We start from the raw sequence: 24,290 nt of genomic DNA on the forward strand, positions 1-24,290 counted from the left end.
TTTGGTAGGATCGTACGATTCTACGATCCGATCCTGACCGATCCGATCCTGACCCTAAATCGATCCTGCGTAGGATCGCGATTCTACAAACTATGGCGGGAAGTCCTCATAGGTCAAAGAATAATGTAAATGATGCTGTTGTGAAATTTTCTGAAAGTGTATGCTTGATAGCTAAACTTTAGGATGCTATACTGCTAAAAAAGGTATTTTCGTGGTTGCCTTGCTAATAATGTTTTGTTGATGTATTACAATATAATTAAGTGCACTAACAATCCATTTTCTATCTCCTGTCGCAAAAAGTTAAATGAGGTCTCTAGCTAGGTGGTGAACAGTTAAAAAAAATGAAAACACAAACAAACTAAACACCTGGATTTAACATGATTCGGCAGCCTCATCTTCTACACTACTTATCGATTATTCAGTTGGATCACCTCCAAAATAGCTAATCACTTTGGAGTTTACAATGTAGCACAAAGAAAGTTTAAGAAAATTACAATTAAGTTCTGGAATGCTTGAAAATTTTCAGAGAACATTATCCTTCAATCTCACTTCATCTTCCTCTTTTATAGTTGCTAATCTCGATTGTTACCATTGTTGCCCAATGCTCGACAATCAACTGCCTAGTTGCCTCAAGTCGACATTTCTGCTCCATCAAATCCTGTAGACGTTCTATTTGAATTCCAGTTGACTGCACCAATCAACTCATATTTTCATATCAATTGGCTAGACACATTTAAGCCTGATACAAAAACTCATGGTTCATACAGATGTTCGAATTTTGAATTCTCTTGGTTCATACAAATGTTCTAATTTTGAATCCTCACCTGTCAAAATCTATATTGAATGAATGCTGAAATTGACAAGACAACTAAGATATAGGCGTTGAATTTAAAATCTGAAAATTATAGACAAGACTGCCTTCAATATACAACAATAAATAGTAACTTCTCTTCCTAAAGATATCTGGCACTATGTGACACGAGAGAACATTACTGCAAGATATCAGAAACTTATCCCTCACCAGCCATATGAAGAAAACTCGGAAAGTCTGCCATTACTCTCGTTTTCTATTATTTGTCCAAGTACAAACACAACTTTACCGTGAACCTCCAAAGATCAAATGAACCTGTTGCGTTGGATCACATAGCCGATGTGATCTTACGAAGACAATCAGGAGAATCATGTCATTCATTGATAAGACTGCAAATGTAGAGTCTAACAGTTAGTATCTCATTCAAATAGAAATAAGAAGAAAGAAAACATGTACCCACATCGAAGCTACTTGAAGCAATAACCGGCAGAGCCAACATCATCTGTTTCTTTTAGTCAATATGCTTATGCATACCTATGATTTTCTTGATAAACTGCTTCTCGCGCCTATAACTGTTCCATCGATAATATTATGTATCATTCAATTACTCAAGTAGCACCACAGAAAGATGTGGTTTCTTTCAAGATCCACAGAAGGCATAAAAGGAGAAGGGGAAAACACGTACATGACTATAGATGATATGCAGAAACATGTGAAACCAACGGCTAGGTGTGCAGGAAGAGTCTGCCAAAAGTTCTCCTTATCCAAGAGCACTCTCTCAGATACGAGTGTTATTATGCATGAAAGAAGTAAAATTTCCCATCCAGAAGGCAAGCACCGTGAAAGGGAGAACGAAGGCGAAACCTGTTCAATAAGTTACAAACGTGCATTTAATTGAAAACAAAAATTCTTACAAAAATAATGTCAGGCCAACATTTTAAAAGATCCCACAAACCTGGAAATAGTTGTTGATAAATACTAAAGAGTATATTATCCTTGAAAACATATCTTAGTGATGGTTAAGGGAAAAAAATTAATCCAGTTAATCCAAATGCACAAAGCAGTTCAATATTTTTATAGGACTAATTGGAATTAGTTGGATATTTGCTTAACATTTCATGAGTATAATGACTGAATTCCTGCATATACTTTGCAAATACAAAAAAAAAATGAAAGATAACATCTTTTAGATAACATCGCTATAATGTTAGAAGCATCTTGTTACAGATCAGTCTATCCACATGATTTCACCACACTTAATAAGAAACTTATGGCTTAGGCAATATCTGCCTGGTAAAAAGAACTTGCCAGGGGATTCCTGTAGTAATGTACAAGGTTCTCAATAGCTAGTAAACTACAAAACTGAATTTTATAACTGCTACAGAATTAGAGAGGAACCTTTCTCACGCTAAGGCAATGCTGCATTATCAATCCTCTCACATCCCCCATTGGTCAAGCTCCCTTTAAGTAAAACTGCCTCATTTGAGCAGTAAAAGCCTATATTCGTCTGTGCTGCCATGCAGTGCACCAGATTGCAATTTGAGCAGTATTATCTATATATATTAGTTACCATATTTGTATATATTAGTTACTATATATGCATATAATAATTACCATATTATTGGTATAAATTAGTTAATATATATGTATTAATTAGGCTAATTTGTAAATTAGCCTAATTATAGTTTCCTAATATGGTTCCTAGTTTGTATATAAATATGTCTTACTCTTCAATAAGAAATATAATCTTTTATCTCTAATTACAAGCAGAATATCCTTTTTCTAAGTCAGAACAAAAGTTTAAACTATGATCTCGGAGGGTATTCCTTCGCTCTTAAAAAACATCAGCATGGACTGCAATTGAAATTTACATGCATCATCTCCTAAATGAAAGGTGGTATAGTACTGTTCAAAAAGGAACATTAACACATAATAGGTAGCACCTTTTGTCCATTTTACATTTGAATAAAAAGTAATGCATCCAAGTGAGCAAACTGTCATTGATGGAGGAAATTCGTTATGAAGGATACTTAATGAATTAGCAGCAATTAAGCCAATTGCTCCAGCAGATCGAACCATGATGATGTTTAGTGCTACATAAATACCAGAGAATACAAACATTAGATTGTTTGACTTCTGAATTTGTCTCTCATTAGCAATCGCATGAAGAAAAGCTTCCGATGTTCCTACAATAAGAAAACTATAACCGTCAGCAAAATCAAGACTTAAGATATGAGTCTTAACAATATTTCATATACAGTTACAAAATGTTGAAAGGTAAATAAAACCTTAGGTTGTGATGCTAGTACAAACTTTTGGTTAACGGTCAAGAAAAAGCACAGAAAAAAAAAATTCTGAAACTTGAGCTGAGACATCTCTTAATAAATGCTCAATGAAGCTCACTGATGACAAAATTTAAGCAACCTTGTTATGTGCCACTGGTTTAACAAGAATTTGCATGTTTATAGTGCTTATAATTGACTTTCCAGATGTGATGATTCTTGTTGAACAAAAGCAATAGTTGTTGAACAATAATTATGGACTGTCTATCCTTGTATGTTAATAAATATATGCTATGTGCAAATGATCATACTTTGTACTACTGGGTTCTAGAAAAAGACAAAAGAAAAGGAGTGAAAGAAATGCAAAACATTAAAGAAAAAAGTGCATAGCCACTTTATAATTAAAATAACTTAAAATTTCTATCGAAATTTGTTTATTTCAACAAGTACAATGAAGTATCAAACTAAATAAAGATGTAAATATATAACAGTCAACTCGCTAGTGTTAGGACTGTAATAGTCCCCGGTAAGTTTTGCGTGTTATGATAGAGTTCCATCCAAGTGTTTAAGTTTAAATCCTTAAATATTTGTAATAGTTTCCTGTATGCATGAGAGACCTTCATCTTTCATGCTTTTGAGCTGGCAACATTTTTCTTTTCTGTTAAGTTCAGTTAAATTAGCTATCTGAGTTATGAAGAGCATAAGCGCAAGAAGTCAACGACATATAATATCACAGTCATCAGAATGTAGGAAGTGGAAACAATTTCATTTGTGTAATAAATGAATTACCAACCATTCATAGCTAAGGTAACAACATAAAGGAAATAATAACGGAGAGCAGCTGGTGCTTCTCCATCACTCCATTTGCTCCCATAGAGAAGTCTTATCAGAGTAAATGAATAGCTTGGACCAAATGCCATCACCAAAAGGCCTGCAACCATTAATAGAAAAACAAAAACGGCAGATAAGCACTACTAAGATCCAACTTAGCAGCTAAATTTGTAGTGTGGGAAAATTGAAGCACTTGACATGCAATAGATGCTAAGAGTTCGTAAAGTATGAGGATTGAGGAAGATTATATTAGCGTCCACTCTACTGTACAACAAGTGTTGTACGAAATAGGCATTCTAATTTTCAAAAAGCTTAAGTGTTGTCTTTGGAATCACTTTATGGTAAGCATTCATTTGATATTTGGACATGAAAAATGTGGTCCTTAAGCACATGGTAGAGATAAATTCACTTATTTGGATGGTTCGTTTTTACAATTTCTCCTACAAATAAGGTTTCTGATTTTTTTTCTAAGACATTCAGAAAGGTTCATTCAATATCAACATTTTAAGCACTAGTATGGATGATGGCATCCACCTTAAGCTTACAAGTTGACAAAATTATATGTTCCTACGGTCTTAATATTGAATTTTTAATATTCCTTTATTTTACCTGGAAGATGAAAAAAGAATTTGATGCAAATACTAACATCAATCAGGTTAGCCTCGACTCCAGGAAGTGACAAGTTTTCCTCATTCAAAATAATAACTGCTTTAATTTGACTTTTTAAGGGGAAGGAAATTATCAACAAAAATTGGTCACAAACAGCATCAAATAAGCGTTAAACAATTAAATCCCAATACTAATCGGAGACTAGAATTCACAAAAAGTAGCTGCAAATGAACTAGACCATACCAATCAACATAACAAGCTTGAGAGCTTCCATCAGGGAATTCCCTAACCTGACAATCCTTTGAGATGACTCGCCTGTTAGTAAGGAAAGATATCTTACTGATAAAAAAATATAATCTTCTAATACAAAATTTAAATTCCTAAAAGTGCATAGAGACAATTAGATGATATGTAAATCAATTCTCTAAAAGTAGCACATTTGTAAATAGTGAAGTATGGATATAATCAATAGCATGGTTTGAAATTTCATAGCATGTTGGGAAGGACAGTATTGACAAATTAACAAATTCAAATACATATCAGCATGGACAATTGCTTTGTGTTGATCATACCCAATGAGTATCATACCATATCCACATTCAGCATGTTTCAGCATGCATCAAAATGCATTCAAGTAATATCTAGTATTTTTTTTTCAGCATGTTTATTCAAAATTGTTTGCATTAAAAATGAATTGTACTAGTGAAGGATGAGGAAATGAAGAAGCCATGGCAGAGCTATTTTTATCAATTTTTTAATGAAGATTTAGATGACTAACTTAACTTAGGTAATTTAAGCAAATAAGAGAAGTATTGAAATTTAAATTTTTATTAAAAAAATTCAAACTTCAAAAGTATTACATGAAAAAGTGATTGTGCTCGTTAAAAGAGAATTATCCAATACGACCGTGTCAAGCTGAATTAATATTAAGACACAATTATTAGAATAGATTTTATAAGATACTCTGCAATACAAACAGCTTCATCCCAAAATTTACACGGAACGAATGCATGATAGAGAAGAGCTAAGGCAGTTTCAACTATATGTCTATGTTTTCTCTCAGTAAAGAGTGTTAAGATAGGAGGCTCGATCAACAATTCCATAAATTTATTATTTTCATCTTTCCCTCTTTCTGTCCAATTACTTTTCTAACATGGTATCAGAGTCATAGCTCTTCTTCCTTCGCTGCACGCAACATCACCAACAATTAATCTCCTCTCTGTTTCTTTTTCTCAACATCCATCCCCTTTCCTTGCAGCCCTTCATCTCTGCACGGACATCAATCACTGCTCTCAAACTCGAGTGTGATCATCTTATCTTGGAATGGCTCAAATTTTGCTGTTGCGGTTTCCTTCACTTCTGAAAACTACTGTTTATAGTTCTTCCGTCGTCAGCAATGTTCAACAAGTTGGTGGAGTTGGTGCAGTTTTCCTTTTGACTTTTTCTCACCGCATTATAACAGTCTCTATTTCTGATTTTTTTTTTCCCCTCTTCTTTTTCTTTCTTTTCCAGCAAGCAAAAAGGAAAAAAAAAACTTTAGCCTTTATTCTTTTTTGCTCTGCCTGGCTCTTCCTTTCTTCTCTCCTTTTCCTTTTGCTTTTATCTTCTCTCCTTTTCTTTTTCCCTTTTGCTTTTATTTTCGATATCAGATATTCGAAGATGTCAAATCTATCTCCAAATTATTGGACATATTGGTATTCAATGTCCTAAAAGATTCGACACAACTTTCATCGGTGGTCCTTCAACTTTAAGACAATCAACTGTTTCATGTACTTATCCTAAAGTGCTATTGTCTATACCTATTCTTGGTAAACCACCGGAGTTTTTTATCTACTAAATCGTATATTGACACTGCAGCAACTCATCATATCACATCACACTATAATATCCTTCCAAAAGTATTGTCGTACTATGGTTCAAATACGGTGCAAGCAGACAATGACTTAGATTTACAAATTACTAATCTTGGAAAGACATACATTCATTTATCCAATCATACTTTTCACATGGGCAACATCTTTCATGTTCCATCTATTTCATAAAATTTGCTCTCCACACATCAGTTTTATCTTGATAACAATGTCTTTTTTAATTTCATCATAACTATTATCTTATAAAAGACAAAAGAATAAATACAACCGTATTTAATGATGGAATCAAAAATGTCCTCTACTTCAAAGTTCTTCAATTAAAGCTTTTATTGATGAACACAGAAATAAACCAACTTAGCATGCCCGACTTGGTCATCCTTCCCTTCATATTGTATAGTCAATCATAAATAAGTACGATTTACCTACTTCCTTTACTTTCTCTACATCTTATTCATGTAAGGTTTGCATAGAATCTGAAAGTCATAAATTACATTTCTCTTCATCCGACCGTGTTTCTAATTTTCCACTTGAAATAATTCATTCAAATATTTGGCGCCCTACACCTAATCTAATTGAAGTTTCCTATATTATGTTACCTTCATTGATCATTTTAGTAAATATACTTAGCTCTATTGTGATTTTCAAAAACAAGTTGAACGATATTTTAATTGCAAAATACTTTCTCTTCATTCTGATTTGAGAGGCAAATATCAAGCGCTTCATCATCATCTTGTCTCTTGTTGAATTATTCATCGAGTCTCTTGCCCTCACATTCCAGAGCAAAATGCCTTAGCTCTTTTCCATCATGCATCAGTTCCACGTAAATTTTGGGATGAAGCCTACCCCATTACTCAATCACAAGTGTCCTTTGGAAAAACTACACTTTTCTTCAAATTTTTAGTTGTACATGTTATACGTAGTTACGCTCCTATTCTAAACGCAAACTTGATTCTCGTTCATCAGTATGTATTTTTCTTGGTTATAGTAATATGCATAATGGGTATCGTTGCTTACATATACCAACTGGACGGTTATATAATTCATGACATGTTAATTTTGATGAGTCTCTATTTCTTTTTTCAGCAGATTTTTCAATCTCTCCTCTAGATACAAGTGGCACATTTCTTTTAGCACCTAATATTGTACCAAATCTAAGACATCTGATTTGTTCAACTAGAAAAGATATTAAATCAGAAGTGATGACATCTTAGGTCCTGCTCCAGAGCCCTATAATAATTCCCCTATACCATCCGAATCACCTCAAGTAGCGACTCCAACAAGAGCAAGATGCAACTCAGAAGCCTCACTAGTCAAAGATAATATGCTTTCCATTTCTGGATCCTCAGATAATGCAATTCCGTCGATCTACTTCATCATTGCCATTAACAAGTGACTCGGATGATGATGCTCCTTGTCGCATGGTTCCGTAAGTGACATTTATACATGATGTCCACCAATGGCAACCCAATATCCTCTTCCACGAGCTCTAGTAGCCTCTTCAAAATATGTTGAACCAACTTGTTTTTCACAAGCAAACAAGGATCCAAATTGGCGTAGTGCAATGACTACAGAATTTGATACACTTCTTCATAATAGAATATGGAGTCTAGTTCCTCGCACTCCCTCTATGAATGTTGTGGACTCTAAATAGGTTTTCCTTCTTAAGCATCGAGCTGATGGTTCTCTTGAACGGTACAAAGCTCGACTTGTAGCCAAAGAATTTAGTAAACAACTAGGTATTGACTTCAATGACACCTTTAGCCTAGTCATCAAAATTACATCTGTCAGATTATTGTTATCAATAGTTGTTAGTTCTAATTGGCCTATACAACAATTAGATGTTTCGAATGCATTTCTTCATAGTCATCTTGCCGAAATTGTATTTATTGAGCAACTACCTCGGTTTATTCATCCACAATTTTCATCTCATATTTGTCAACTAGAGAAATCTTTATATGGTTTTTGATAAGCTCCTCGTGCATGGTTTTATAGGTTATCTAATTGGTTACATACTTAAGTATTTTCTGGATCAAAGACAGACTCTTCTCTATTGTACAAATATAATGATGGATCTGATATTTTTCTTATTTAGGTGGAAGATATTTTAATATCAATGATCACAAGGATAGCACAACTGTATTAAGTCATTTCAATCAAAAATTTTCTATTCAAGATTTAGGTAATGCTCGTTTCTTCCTTGGTATTGAACTTATCCCACATGATAAAGGATGTCTCCTCACTCAAAACAAATATATTGGGCTTCTTCATAGGGCTAAAATGGATGGAGCACGTTCGGTCTCCACACCAATTGCTCTAAACAATTTTTCTGTATCTTCATCCTCTCCTGCTATGTCTGATCCCAAATATATCGAAGCATTATTGAAGCTTTATAATATGTCACTATCACGCAACCTGATATTACTTTTACAGTAAATCGTGTTTGTCAGTTCATGCATACTCCTACTCAACAAAATTAGGAAGGTGCGAAGAATACTTCGTTATCTCAAAGATGGATATGCAATATTTATGGGACAAAACCTTATCTCATGGCATTCGAAAAAGTAAAACCTACAATATGTCATTCAAGACTGAGGCTAAATATAAAGTTATAGCCAATACAACGTCTGAAATTATTTGACTTCAATCACTTCTTTCTGAACTTGCGTACAAAGTTGTACTAAAAATTTAGTGTGACAATATTGGAGGCGTATATTTTACAGCAAATTCAATCTTTAATACATGTACAAAACATATGGAAATTGATTTTCATTTTGTTCGAAAACGTATGACAACTCAACAATTATCTCTTAGATTTGTGTAGAAGAACAAATTATTGATATCTTCACCAAGTCATAGCTCTTTCTAATAGAAGTATGGAATCATCTAGGGCAATAAGGTATTGAATGACTTATCAAATTATTAAACTTGATATTAAAAACGAAAAAAAAAATATCAGATTAGCAGAGGATAAGAACTTTAGTCCCCTATAAAAACAAAGGAGATCTACAAAATTGTATGAATTATAGGGTTATTAAGCTAATGAGTTATACTATAAAATTTTGGTAAAGAGTGATCGAAAACAAATTAAAGAAGAAGACCAAGGAGACTAACAATCAATTTAGATTCAAGCATGAAAGGTCAACGATAAAAGTTATATATTCCCAGGCAACTAATAGAAAAGTATCAAAAAAAAAACAATTGGAAGTATCGAGAAAATAAACAAAACTTACATATGATATTCATTGACTTAGGAAAAACTTAGGGTAGAGTTTCGAGAAAGATAATGCAGAGAACTATAGAAAAGAAAGATTTTAGCATAACATATATTGAAAATGAGGATGCAATGACAAAAGTCAAGACTCGAGACACATCAACCGAAGCATTTTTATAAAGATAAGGTTTCACCAAAGATCAACTCTAAATTTATATATTTTTATACATTATAAACTCATTAGATTCATCCAAGATGAATTACCAAGGTGCATATTGTTTGTGGTTGAAATTGTTTTGTTTGGTGAGCCACGTGGAGTAAATGTTAAGCTCGAATCATAACAAAAAGCACTAGAAGTAAAAGAGGCTTAGTAGAGTAAAGAGTGAATATATAGAATTTATATTTAATAATATTAGACATAGCAAGGAAATGGCTAGGATAAGAAATAATGAGTTATATAAAATTGAGAACTTTAAGTATCTAGGATTGCTTTACAAAAGGATAGAGGAGTCGACATGAAGTTTAACATTAAATACAAGCAAGATGGTTGAAATGGAGAAAGGTGTTAGGTGTTCTTTGTGATTATAAGACACCTCCAAAACTTAATAGTTAAAAAAAAATAACGATTATGTAATATGAAGTTTAATATTAAACTATGAAGTGAGCACACTGGCAGATGATGAGAGTCACAAAAATGAGGATGTTAAAGTAGATGTTTGAACATACGAAATGGACAAAATAAAAAATGAGAACATTAGATGAGAAAATTGTGATATAAACATATACATAGGCAATCAATAAATGCTCCAATTAGATGATATACGACCATAATAAATACAGACATTAATCAAGAAAGAGAAAAATCAAAGAAGACTTGCTTAGCAACAATAAAATAGAGTAAAATTCTTTTAAATATAAATGAGGATCTAGTAGCGCGGATAGAATCTAATGGCGTAGGAGGTTTTATATAGCTGACATCACTTAATGGGATAAAGGTTTGATGGTTGTTGTGTATTCAAAATTGTTAAAGGCATATTTGAAGGTAAACAAGAGTGGATGAGGAATATAGGATTAAAACTTATTAGAGTTTATTTTGGAATCATGACAAAGTGTTAACACAACACAATATACAAATTATATTATTATAGTCATAAAGTAGCTCCAATACAGTATGAGATTTTAAACTTTGGTCAATAGCGACTAAAATATTACAGAAGCAGCAAAAAAAAACCTTGAGAATTGTCTATGTGACAGGAAGAAAGCTATGGAAGCCAAGGTTGGCAACAAGACCACCTAAAATTTTCATCTTACCGCAAAAAACTAACAAGCTAGCGAGATAGAAACAATTATGGGAGCAAACTAAGTTATTTGTAAAAATCATTAACATAATAGTGATAAATTATAGTTGTGCAACAAACCAATATGTGCTCCAGATCTTTAGCACATCTTCATTATCAATGATATAAAATCGAAACTGACACTTTAATATCAATTCGTATGCAGTTCATGCATTTCTGAGTTGTCTTGCTGGCAGAGGCAAGGATAATGGATAATGTCATCAACTCTACTGCCCAATATAAGTGAATGAAAACAAAAAAGAATTAAAACTTGGAGGTATCAAATTATATGATCTTATACCATCTTTGGTTAGAGAAGCAAATAGTAGATGCTATAGTAATATTAAATTAAATCCAAAGGACTGAACATGCACAATATGGAACTCCCATCAAAATGGGATTTAATGATCAAATATATGTAATTTCCTAAGGTTATTTCCAGAACACAAGGCCCTAAGAACCAAGGATCCATTCCAATAGAGAACTCTCAACTGGAAAAATTGATGAGGCACCAAGGAACCAACGGACAGTGAATAATATGATTTTTTGTTATATAAATCTAGATCATAGATAATCCCAATATAATGGGAAAAATGGTCATTGATGAGGTACTCAGAGAAAAAAAATACAGTGACAATTTCAGTTTTGAAAATGCTGACCTGATGCCATCTTGGCAAATGTAGAAAAGGAGCTCTCCTCAAAAGGTAAAAATATCATTCGCACAACTAGACTTCCTGCATTATAGTTATGTTTAAAGGCAGCTTATATACTGATCTCAAATATTCAATAAAACTGCAATGGGTACTAGACCTGCTTGTCAAGGAACTTAGTTGTTTTTATCAAGTAGATGAGTACCTAATTTATCAACTAGCCCATAAACAGCTTGGTTATATGGTGTATCCAACCATACTAGTACCATCTTTTCCCCTTCTTGTAGAATCAACTTTTGAAAAGATTGCCCAGTGAACAATAAGCACATCTTCAGAAGATATTTGTCAAAGTAAAAGTTTGAAATTCTGACAACATTTCATGTTAAGATTCAACAATTATTATATTTGAACAGACAATAATTATCAATAATAGAACTTGCAAATGAAAATGTCAAACCTAAAGGGAAAAAGATCAGAATATCTAACAGTGCGGGAGAGCAGAAAATAAGCCCAGTAGCCCAACAACAAGCAGGAACCATAGGAAGCTTGAGATAAAGCAAATACAATCCCCTTTTCCTGCAAGCATTAGCAAGAGCTTTCTTAGAATGTAAGGTGCATCAATGAGAAATAGCTATAAGGTACTTATCCTAAAATTGGTGCCAAGTCAACAATGAAAAATACCATTTGAATATGATAACTTCAAAGAAGAGGAAGAGAAACAAAAAAAATAGAAACATAAAATGGAAAATAGTGTAGGACCGAATCAGTTAAAAGGGGGTTAATAGATGGTTAACTTTTCTCATGATTTTTTGCAAGGCTCAAAACTTAAATATAATTGTCAAATTCAAGTATGCATGTGTCATCAAAATATGAAAGTCAATATAGATGTAGCTGAAATAAATAAGAAATCGACATAATGCTAACACAATAATATAATGAGGTTTCGAGACCCTGCTTCTACTCAGTCAATAATGCGCCAAGTGTGTAACTGTCAATTTTTTACTAAGTTCTATAAATAAGGCAATGTAGTAAGCCTCTACAAATCGAGTATGATACCTCACAAACTAAAAATCTTGACCAAATCAATGGGACTTCACTCAAAGATAAGACCTCTAAAGCTAGAGAACTCTTTATAATGCACAAACCAACATGGAAATGAAATAGAAGACTCAAGAAGAATCACAAGATAAGCATGAGAGCTTAAACAACTCCTCACAATCTCCCTAAGAGATGAAATGAAGCAAGCGAAAAGGAACACAGTTATTGATAGAGCTTGAATAAATGAATTGAAGCATTGATCTTGATGTAAGCTCTCAGATATAATTTGAGAACTTGATAGCAAGAAGCACAACCAGAACCACTCTTCAAATAGTAACATTTTATTCCTCAACTAGCCTTCCAGTCAATTAGCACTCCAATGCAGTCTGGCAGAACCTTCGGTTAGTTTATAGCCACATAAGCTATCCTACAGTCTGAAAATAAAAATTGTCTGGAAACACAGCTAAGTCACGAGGCTTCAATAGAAATTAATCTCTAAGTAATTTAATATCTGCTTAGGCTATCAAAACATCAATCCATCAATCTACCCAAAAACAAACCCAAGGTTACAACAATACATTACATGGGTCTTGGGGTCTATCTTCAAGCTTCATCCCCGAGTTCAAAGCTCCTCACGGCACCACTCAATCTATGAAATCCATCATTTCAATTTCTAAAATCTAATAATAGCCCTGTAAACTCAATTTAAATCATACAAAAAAAAATGTTATGCATCATTTTGTCAATCCATCAAAGATCATAGCTAGATCTAAACATCATTTTGTCTTGACAAATAAAATGTTATTATATATAATAGTAAGTCGATAACAATTAAGTATACCAGCATACTTTATATAGTTCATTATGTTTACTGCATATGTTATTGCATCATTATCTTCTAAGAAATCATCCAGAAGGAACTTCTCAAGATGTATTTTTTGAATTTGGAAATTATCAAACCTTGCATTAAGGTATAAGGTAACATTTCTGAAGTTATAATATCAAAACATAGTATTTACTAATATCATGATTGTTTAAGCATTTAAAAACATTGCCAAAGATCTAATTTGTGTAGGAAAAATCTTTTAAAGATCCTAGGAACACAAGTAAGACAAGCAGTAACATCGTGAGTAATACTCAAACGTCTTGTTGAGATCTATATGTATCATAGTTTCAAGTTCGGCATGGTCAAAATATACAATTCCACTAACTATGAAAACCCAATAGTGATCAACATGAATAATCTCTCATCCTGCTTAAGCCATCATACCGACACTCGACAAGCCTTGGCATATTTCGGCTAGGGTTGTAAATGAACCCAATGTTTGTCAACAAGCTTGAAGCTTGATGTTTGATTCAATAAAGCTTGTTTATGTTTGTCCAATAATAAACAAATATACAAAATAATCAAGCTTGAACACTAGTAAGCTTGGTTCATTAACGTTTATGAACAATTTATAAATAAACTTATTTTTAACTTGTGTAAAATTAAATTATGAATTTATTTCTTTTTTTATTTTAAATACATAAAAAATAAAGTTATCTATAAATTTTTATAATCTTAAATTATTCATAATATGTTAGTAATAATAATAATAATAATAATAATAATAAGTGCTTCTTGTATTAGACAAATGTTTAACCTAATTTATAAGCACAAATATATTGTAAGTTAAGTTTGATAAAAAGCTCGAGCAGCATGAGCTCGATAAGATTCTTAATAAACAAACTTAAACATAGCTAAGCTCGGCTCAGCTAATTCACACCCCTAATTTCGGCATGTGGGAAGATGAATAAATATAATTATTATTAATTTTAGCTTATTTCTCCAAAATTTTAATTTAATTTAATTTATATAATTTCGATTTTATAAGTAAACAAGTGTAAAATTACAAGAGTGAGCTTATATGAATTAATCTTTAACAAAGATTGAAATAAAATTGAGTAAAGTCATTTTCTATTTCAATTAAAAATTGATACGGCCTTATTAGAAGTACAAAATCTAAATGAAAGAGAATTAAAAACTAATCTAAATTAATCTCAGAACACATGTTAAAACATGTTTAATACAATAAGATTTAATTAACCAAGTGTTAATTTTATTTTAACAAGTAAATAAACTAAATGAAGGGGAGCATTGATGTGATGGTAAAGTTGTTATATGACCTTGTGGTCACGTGTTTGAGTCGTGAAAACAACCTCCTGCAATGCAGAATAAGCTTGCATATAATAAATCCAATGTGGTCCGACCATTCCCCGGGACAGCAAGAGCTTCATGCACCAAGCTACTCTTTAAGTAAATAAACTAAATAAAAGAGCATTACAAGAATAAAAATGATCAAAATTCATCTAGGCATACTTTAATGTATGTCCCAAGTGCATTGAATATCAACACAACATAGTGTTAAGCTATACAATTCTAGCTAGTGACCAAAAGTGAGAAATAGAATGATACTTTAAACGTATGAGGCTATACAATTTTGCAGGTCTCATTTCAATTGAACATAAAACTTCAATGTTGAAGAAGATTTTAAACCTTGACGTATACATATATTAATGGTCTTAATGTTAGGACCTTTAGGAAATTGCTAGAGAGAGGTGAATAGCAATTGAGTTGCAAATTAAAACTTTCTGCTCTTGCAAATAACTTGATGACTTAGCCAGATCACACAAATACAATTAGCAGTGGAAATGACAACATAAGGCAAGTCAATGTATCCCAATGCTAACCAGAAGATATACATGGTTCAGAACCTTCGTTCTTACTCCACGACCTATGACTCATCGGTGAGTCACACTCGAATGTCTACTATCTTTCTCCTTCTCAAATACCCCTTCGGGAGGTAGTGGTGAATTTTTAAGGGCAAAAATCAAAAGGGCACCCCTTTTATTGGTGCCATCAAAAGGGTGCCCCTTTTTCAAAAACAATAAAGCAAAATAACACCACATCTAATATTTTATCCTGAGAATACCTTTATTCCAACATTATTGCAGCAACTACGGGGTATAGCTGCTACTACATAGACTTGATCAAAATCACCACTTTAATCAAAATCACTTAATATTATCGTAGCAGCTACATATCATAGCTACTACAATGGGTAGCAACTATGGATCATAATTGCTACCGCAGTATTTAAGCGATTTTGATTGAGTTGAAGCAATTTTGATCAAGTTTAAGCAATTTTAAGTGAGTTAGTAAATAATATTTTGATATAAAACTATTTTATGGGTAACAATTTTGATTAAGCTGGAGCAATTTGACCACGGTTTAATTTAACCAAAGTTGACTACCACACGTAGTAGCTGCAAGTCAGAGTTGTTACAACTTGTAGAAGTTATGTCTCACAGTTGTGACAAGAGTATTTTCAAGATAAAATATTGGATGGGGTGTGCTTTTGATGATAATGAAAAAGGAGTCGCTTTTGACAATTCCAATAAAAAGGAGCACCCTTTTGATTTTTGCCTCAGTGAATGTAATTTTCTCGTGAGATGGTATTAATTTAGTGTAGTTGATATTGTAGTCAAATATTGAAGGTGCTAAACCTTTTGTCAATATCTAAATTATTAAAATATAAAGAAGAGTTTACTAAAAATAGAGGGGAGACTTTGCTTAATTTATTTTAGAAAGGAGAGATAATGAAAATGGGAAATTGTGACATGGCTCAACAACGATTTTTTCCCTCAGAGGTAAAGGCACCCTTAGACATAGCACTAATTCACAAGAAAATTAATCCACTAAGAAGTCACATGATTAGAATCTTTGCCTCTCATGTAGAAGCAATTCACTACTCACATATACAAATACAAGTCACAACCTGGAACAAAGGGCAATAAGCACAAAAAAAGGTTTGTCTAAAGCTTACATCTATGGAGAATCCATGTCCAAACATGAAGCTAAAAAATTGAATACAACAATGTATATAACAAAGACTTCTCAAACTAATGGAGAAAGCAAGTTGGCTCACTTCAAGCTCCCAAACATATAAAGATATACCCAAAGTAACAACTCTCCTCTCCCTCTAATTCATAGCCTACAATAGTTGTTGGCTCACCATCTACCAATATTTGATGCAAAATAAAGTGAAAGCTAGATTTTATTGAAGGCGCAATATTGCACATATGGAACTGTAGGAAGCAAAAGTTCGTGCATGGCCCTAGTTAGTCATGCCTATGTAAGCTAGGTTACAATAGGGATGCAGCTCCTAAACATGTTTGGACACACTAACACTTGTGAAATGGAATGTGTGCTTAGGCCAACATGACACCCCAATGAACTCATCAAGCCCACAAAAGAAAAGGGAAAAAAAAGATAGGTGAGTATAAGAAAAGATGATACAAAGAAATGAGAATGAGTAAAAACAATCAGGGGAAAAAGGAAATAAATGAGTTTAATGTATTCTTCTCCATCTAAGTGAAAAGAAGCTTCACTTTGAATCAGATAAATCAGATAGAAAATAAACAAACCCAAAAGAAATGGATATAAATTGCATTTTAGGTTGCACCTCTGATAATGAAGTGAAAAGATTGAAGATGAGACAACTATCAGAAAAATTCTCTACAAAAAACAGCATGTTTGAAAGAGATACACACACATATAAATAATATTAAGTTCACATAATGTTTTTTCTAATACCTACATCTATAAATATTGTATAGGACAAGAGGAAAGTTATGACCTTACCAGATTAGGTTTTCTAAAAATCAGGATGTAGGTAGTCATACACCGTAGGAGAGTAGCTGCAGTTTCAACTATCAATCGTAGCTTAAGAAGAAGAAAATTTTGTGAAAGTATATATACAGGTTCCGACAATAACTCCAGAATACAGGCAAGTCCTGCCATATGGAAGATGTTCTTGTTAAAAACACCAGAAATAAGAAATCGACAGAAAATCCATACATCAAATGAATTTCATAAATTATGGAAGCTTGAAAAGATTGGATATGCACCTCTTCTATGTTAATAGAAATTGTTAAAAGATGTTTACCATAATAATCTTTGCTAGTTGGTCCACGAAATCCATACTTAAAAAAATAGAAACAAACTGAAATAAATTCTGAAAATTTTACTGTTTCTATTCTAGTGATCAATTTGAGGATATATGTTAAATATTTTTTTTTTGTTGTGTCATTCTGCATCCTGTTCCTTCAAAAACCAAAGGCAAGAGAAATTCACACCATGAAGTATCTAATATCAAGAAAATCCATGCAATTTGATTGCTTTACCACTCACCCCAAAACTTAAGTGAATGGAAGATATGTAATTTAAAGGTTGATTTAACAGCCACTCATGATCGAACTGGATGCTTGAATTATGGCCCAAACGCATGGGGGATTGTGTTTTGATAGCTTGCCACTTACCTACTAGAAAACAACACAGTTTATAGATTTACACTTCAATAAATAAGCATAAACATACCAAACTATCAAAAATCAAGTTAAGGATCATGCCCATGAGCAAAGGCATGATGCTCACTGGAAGACAAAAGGATCGTGATGGGGAATTATTCTCAATGAACAACCTTAGCTTATCTCTCACTACATTATACAAATGTTATTTATAGAGTACAAAGTATTACAAACACACCCTCATCAATTATATATTTATATATGGATCCCAAGACTCTAGCTTGTTACAAATGCATTGATTCCTAAACCCTCTTAATGATTTGGTCAGCAAATTTGCAATCTGCTACCTGCTAGCTAACTGATTGATCATTAGAGCTGACAATCTCATTACATTGCACCTTTTCTTTAATTAAATAAGAATCAATCTTTATATGTTTTGTCCTTCCATAAAATTCAGGCTTCGAAATGATGTGCATAGAAGTTTAACTATCACAGTAAAGTTTCATGGCTTTATAGGAGTAAATTCTACTTGATCATAAGATGTTTAACCTAATAAATTTGTATATTACTAGGGTGATTTGTATATTCAAACTCTACACACAATCTTGATGCTACAGTTGCCCGATGCTTATTTTTCCAATAACCAGATACAGAACATCACTATGGGAGAGTCTTGACGAGTCTACATCTAATAGCCTACAATCTAGACATAACCTTGATCGCTAACAATAAGCATTTCCCTAGAGCACTCTTAAAGTACCATAGGATTTTTCTCTAATTTTCAATAATCATGACAGATTATCTAGAAACTAATCACACTAATACCTAATAAGATGTTAGATATGGTGACTAATATATTTTATCAAGTCAATGTATTTCCCTAGATCACTCCAATGACTCCCCTCCTATTCCTAATCTCGTGTTAGAATCTGATAAGCTCGTCAAGCATATCTAGTAGCTGCTTATGTTGTGAAATGTAAATGAGCAATTTTTAAACCCAAAAAGTAGATGAGTAACATCTAAATCCTTAGTTTTAAATTGCTAATGAAGAAAAAATTTCAATTGAGTAATTCCACTATATCACCAATACTAATAATGTCATTCACGTACACAATAAAAAGGATACACTTCCTTGAATAAGAGACAAGGTAGAAGAGTGAATGGTTTGTAACAATCCTATTTATGTCATACTAAAGGAGAGTTGAACTAAACTTCCGAAACACTCTTGAAAATTGCCACAATCTGTATAATGATTTCTTTAATTTACACAAGGTCAATCTCATCATACACATTAGATAACAATTAAGCTCAACTTTGAATCTCTTTGTCATTATCAAAACTAAGGTTCGATCGTCGGATGCTTCCCGCACCAACACACTATAATAAAAAATGTTAGCTAGATAATAGTTTTACACACCTGAATGTTAGTTTAGATATCTGTTGATGGTAATATATAGAATATATCATTATCTACGATGTTTTTAAAAAGATAGAATACAATTAGAGATGCATCTAATATGAAAATTAATAGATTTTTTTGCATGTTTCATAAGTGATAAATAAAAATAAAAGAAAAGTTAAAGGTCAACACACCTCTCAATCAGCTACTGATACTTATCGTGAGGATCCTAAGGGTCCTGAGTCTCCTGAGAGTCAAAACTATGCGGCATTTGACTCATTTGAGCTATGAATTCTCTCATTTCCTATCCAATTTGCTCATATCTCATTTGGGCTTGTCAAGACTCATCAAATTGTTTCTCTAATGTCGAAAGTTGATTCTTCAAAATTCGATTTCTTCCCCTAAAGCTTCTACTTTAGTAGATGATCTGTTGGGACGACCCTGGCTCTAGGAGTCATCATACGATCATATTGACTCTCGTCTGGCTCCCAAGACTATAAAGGGAGGAGGTCTTTTTTCTTCCACCAGTCATATCATAATAAATCTCATTTAACTAGTTGATGGATAGAGTCTCTGCCTCATTTCCCTCTATAGCAAGTTGAGATGCATGTGCAACTCTAGCAGTCATTTCATCCTATTTAAATAAGAAAAAAATCATATCAGATATACAATTGAAAAAGCTATTCATTGTTAACAATTAAAGGTATTCAAATTTATATTCTTATATCTAATACCTCTGATCGACGATTGATAAATGTGTCATTATTTTTCTTATGTGTCTTACTAAATACCTCCCAACAAGTAGAAGGTGGTTGTAGTTATATAATTAAAGAATAAAATTATATAAAAATAAACTCATTGATAAATAGTATGAAAAAATACTCATTGACGTGATTGACATAGTGGCATATGAGATATTATTTATGTTGAGTAATATCGAATTTTGGTATATTACCAATATGATATATTCCAATCATTTTGCTCAGCACAATATGAGATTCTAAGCCATGGAGAAAATTATTCCTTAACATCACCACTACGTAAAAATTTGATAAAAGTTCTAATCTAGTTATATGATTAGAATAAGTGAGAAAAGTATTCATTAACATCCTCACAACATAAAACATAGGTAAAAGTTCTAAACTAGTTAAATAGAAAGTGGAAAATATAGAAAACAATTCAAATCAATCTTTTATTACGAAAGACCATACCATTTGACAATAGTCATTGATAAAAAGGTAACAAAATAATTAAAAGCAAAAGTTGAATTGACAAAGATGGTGCAGAAACGTATTTATGAACACTCTTAGAAAAAGGATGACTTAATATGTTTACCTAATTGACAACACTCACAATCAAGGGATGAAAGACTAGAAATCATTAGCTTCAAGTGGTGGAGATTAAGGTGACCAATACGATTATAGATCTAGAGAGGGGCGGGTGTTGTTAAAAGACTTAATGAACGTGCAAAAACATCCAACTAATAAAGTTCATAACAAACGTGCAAGCATTCCAACTAATAAAGTACATGAGCCTTTTATTATTCTATGTCAATCACTTGGTCGGTCCTCAAATCTTAAATAGTAACTACTGTGACAAAATATGATAGAACAATTTGTTAATACCCCAGGGTAGTTTTGATGTGGTCAACTAAATTCAGTTAAGTCATGTTGAGTTTGATCCTTGTGTCTAAGTGTGCAGGAGCTTAAGAACACAAGAAGTCGAGCGGAAAATACAGCTAGCGAGAAGAATGACACAGGAAGGGAGTCGACAGACTCGGTACATCCGAAGGACGAGATGCTGCGATAGAGTACACCAACAGACGAGAAGGACGCACGACGGTCCAAGGGACGAGAAGCCGGAGAGGAAGGCTGCTCCAGAAGAAGGTCGAAGTTGGGTTCGGGTGAGCTCAACTTCGGTTAACCGGAGAATCACCTACGCGAAGAGATCTGCTTTTCAGCTGAGTTGCCTTCCATGGCTGAAAGGTGCTTTCGATGAACAGTGCGAAAGCACCTTCCAGCCTATTGAAGGCGTCTTTCCTAGCTATTAGCCGAAGATAAAATTTTATCTTCGGCGATAAGATTTGCCACATTGGAGGCGCCTTCCACCTTATTGAAGGCGCCTCCACCCTATTGAAGGCGCCTTCCAGCTTCGGATAGAATTTTCCAGGGGTTATAAAAAGACTCCTGGAGTTAGGAATAATTCAACAACTTAAACAACAAGTATTGTACACTTTCCTAGTCTTTCTTTTGAGCTATCAACTTTTGTAAGAGGCTTCTCCGCCTGTAACAAAGGAGAATTCTAGTAGAGTTTTCTTCAGCGCCTTGGATTAACAACCACCTAGGTTATAACCAAGCAAATAGAATTGTCCTCTTATTTCCTTTATTTAGTTGTTCAATTAATTCATTATTATTGTGCTAGTCTATTGTAATCAAAGGATCAAGAAAGGGGTAATTTTTTTTAAAAGGCAATTCACCCCCTCCCCGCTGCACCAACAAAATTTAGTAAGCTTGCAAATAGATAACTAGTCCAATGAGAATTCAAGACTATAAAATCTGATATGCAAATGAAACATAGGTGAAAGGGTAGCATCATCAATGTATATGCTTAACTGATGAGTGAGACCCATTAGCTATTATGACACGGATAGGGAACTACATTGTTGTAGAAGTAGAGAAGATGGATGCATTACCACAAATATACTTAGAAACAACCAAGTTGAAGTTGGAGAAATCTAGCATACTCTTCAATGACTTGACTGTGATGGTTAAAGCCATCTGAGTTAGTTGAGGTTTACCGAGTTGAGCAGCATAGGTACTATATAAATCGAGTGACCAGGATAGAAATCATGCAATGAATAACTTGTATCCTTCTAATGCACAAACTTTCCACAATAGGTAGAAACGACCTAGGTGTAATTAGAATAGACTACCAATGACATCATAGCCTTGAGAAATTTCGCCTATATAAAGAATTCTCACTTGTATCCATATCTGGTATCTTGAAAGATAATAATGGAAGATGCCCATAAGACTACGATCAACTGACTACCATAGAAGAGCCAATAGTTGGGCATCCATCTACTCCCATAAAAGGTGAATGGACTCAAGGATCTCTGCAGCTTGAGTAGTAAGGTGCTTTATCTGACCTTAACCCATAATGTACACATGACAGTCATAGTCTAAATCGTATAATTTCTACCATTGAACTTTTCTTATGTGCGAGGAATTCCACACTCGGGTGGTAGGTTGACTAAATTAGAGCACTTGTGTGATGGTCAATTTTGTTATTGAATAGAAGCGGTAGTAGTAGGATACATGGCAGCAACAATGTGAGTAGATGTAAGGAGAGTAGTCGCTCATGAGGAGAGAAGTCACTCACTATAGAGACATCAACGATGCAATGGGTCATTTGTGACACGAGGAACTACTTGTGAAAGCAAGTGCACAAGTAGTGGAGGGGTGTGAAGGATGTGCGATCTCACAGCTGTGTGAAGGTGAAGTGAAGGCAATGGGCCTACACTGGCATTATGGCGAAACGATTGAAATGTATCATTCCAGTAAATTATTGAACCTCGATACCACTCAATACAACAATGTCTCCTAATACTTCATCTCCTTCCTCCTTCAACCATCAATCTGTCACTGGAACATGCATTAAAACATTGGCACAATACCAAAACAAGTATCATTCCAGTAAAGTACAGAAACTCTAGCACGCTCGAGATTTTGTTGAGCATAAACAAATACTCATGTAGTGGATGTTCAATGGGAAGGGATTAGTGATAGCTCTGATACCATGTGATAAGGGAATTATTCTCAATGAAACTATTTTATATAGATATTGATATAGAGTATTACAATCACACCATAATGATTTATGTATTTTTTCCAACCATAGCATTAAACATTTTGTGTCGGTTAACGTGAGTAAACCATCTCATTCTACCCACTAATCAATATGTGGAATGGTTGGAGACCGTGAAACATTCTTAAGAACCTATTCGCAAGGACCTTCATTCATAACGAATGCCTTGATTCTTCCTTTTTGCAACAAAGCCTCAATTATTCCTTATTCATGCCTCATTCTCCTCATCCACCTTCACCGGCGACGACCTTCATTTGCAAGCCTTGATTCTTGCATGTTTGCAACAAATGCCTCATCTGCAGCACACACCTCTCCTCTTTCTTGACCACAATGAACAAAGCCTCAATCCTTCCTCTCTGCCTTGATTCTTCTTTGTCCGCGACAAATGCCTCTTCTATGTCTGTGGCGAAGCTTAAATTATTCCTCATTTGCAATTCCTCTTTCTCATCTATAACAAACACCTCTTACTCATTTATGACAAAGCCTCAATTCTTCCATGACTACGTCCACCTTATTCATTTGCCTCGATTCTCTTCCTCCACCACGCCCCCCTCAATTCTCTTCTTCTTCCACTTCTTTGCTTACATAGTCACCAACATCGGCATAACTGGCACGTCTCGTTCTAGCTAGGGGTCAATACCCCAACTCATAATAAGATTTCAAACTTTAGTTCCAACAAAGGCAATTTTGTAGCTAAATATATTTTTGCAAAGTTTAAAATACCAATATATACCATTTCGACATATGAAATACTTCAAAAGATGGCTCTACTTCAGAATATCACCAAACATCGTCATGGTAGGTTAGCAAAAGAGTATTTGTCCTAAGTATGATGGGATAAAACTAATTGATTTACGATGTTAGAGTATGTTCTCTTAGAAAAAGAAAAAGAAAAACATTTCAATGCCTCTTTCTAACTAACTGACCTACAATAGCAAAAAAGTGTACCTGCCAAGGCAGCAAGGAGCACTAAGCCTTGGTGAGGGATATGAGCTAGCATGAGACAACAGTTGGCATTTGTTTCAAAGACAAAAA

At 33.6% G+C, this 24,290-nt stretch overlaps 1 protein-coding gene across 4 annotated transcripts in view; it reads right to left on the reverse strand.

Annotated features, from left to right (window-relative positions):
* Positions 1-807: 807 nt before the first annotated feature.
* The window catches only part of LOC121967877 (protein RFT1 homolog), a 29,164-nt gene continuing 5,681 nt past the window's right edge, over positions 808-24,290 (reverse strand). For 2 of the 4 annotated variants that reach the window (XM_042518377.1, XM_042518374.1), the window contains exons 4-15: positions 17,325-17,476; positions 14,807-14,911; positions 12,060-12,178; positions 11,808-11,968; positions 11,612-11,686; positions 4,777-4,848; positions 3,887-4,024; positions 2,842-2,997; positions 1,767-1,819; positions 1,497-1,675; positions 1,272-1,383; positions 808-1,200 (exon numbers count right to left, since the gene is read on the reverse strand). In XM_042518377.1, the coding sequence (XP_042374311.1) occupies positions 1,323-1,383; positions 1,497-1,675; positions 1,767-1,819; positions 2,842-2,997; positions 3,887-4,024; positions 4,777-4,848; positions 11,612-11,686; positions 11,808-11,968; positions 12,060-12,178; positions 14,807-14,911; positions 17,325-17,476 (1,271 nt within the window). In that variant the 3' untranslated portion in view covers positions 808-1,200; positions 1,272-1,322. The remainder of the gene's footprint in view (positions 1,201-1,271; positions 1,384-1,496; positions 1,676-1,766; positions 1,820-2,841; positions 2,998-3,886; positions 4,025-4,776; positions 4,849-11,611; positions 11,687-11,807; positions 11,969-12,059; positions 12,179-14,806; positions 14,912-17,324; positions 17,477-24,290) is intronic. The other 2 variants (XM_042518375.1, XM_042518376.1) reach the window with 2 other exon arrangements.

The sequence above is a fragment of the Zingiber officinale genome, chromosome 3B (genome assembly GCF_018446385.1).
Source record: "Zingiber officinale cultivar Zhangliang chromosome 3B, Zo_v1.1, whole genome shotgun sequence".
NCBI lineage: Eukaryota > Viridiplantae > Streptophyta > Magnoliopsida > Zingiberales > Zingiberaceae > Zingiber > Zingiber officinale.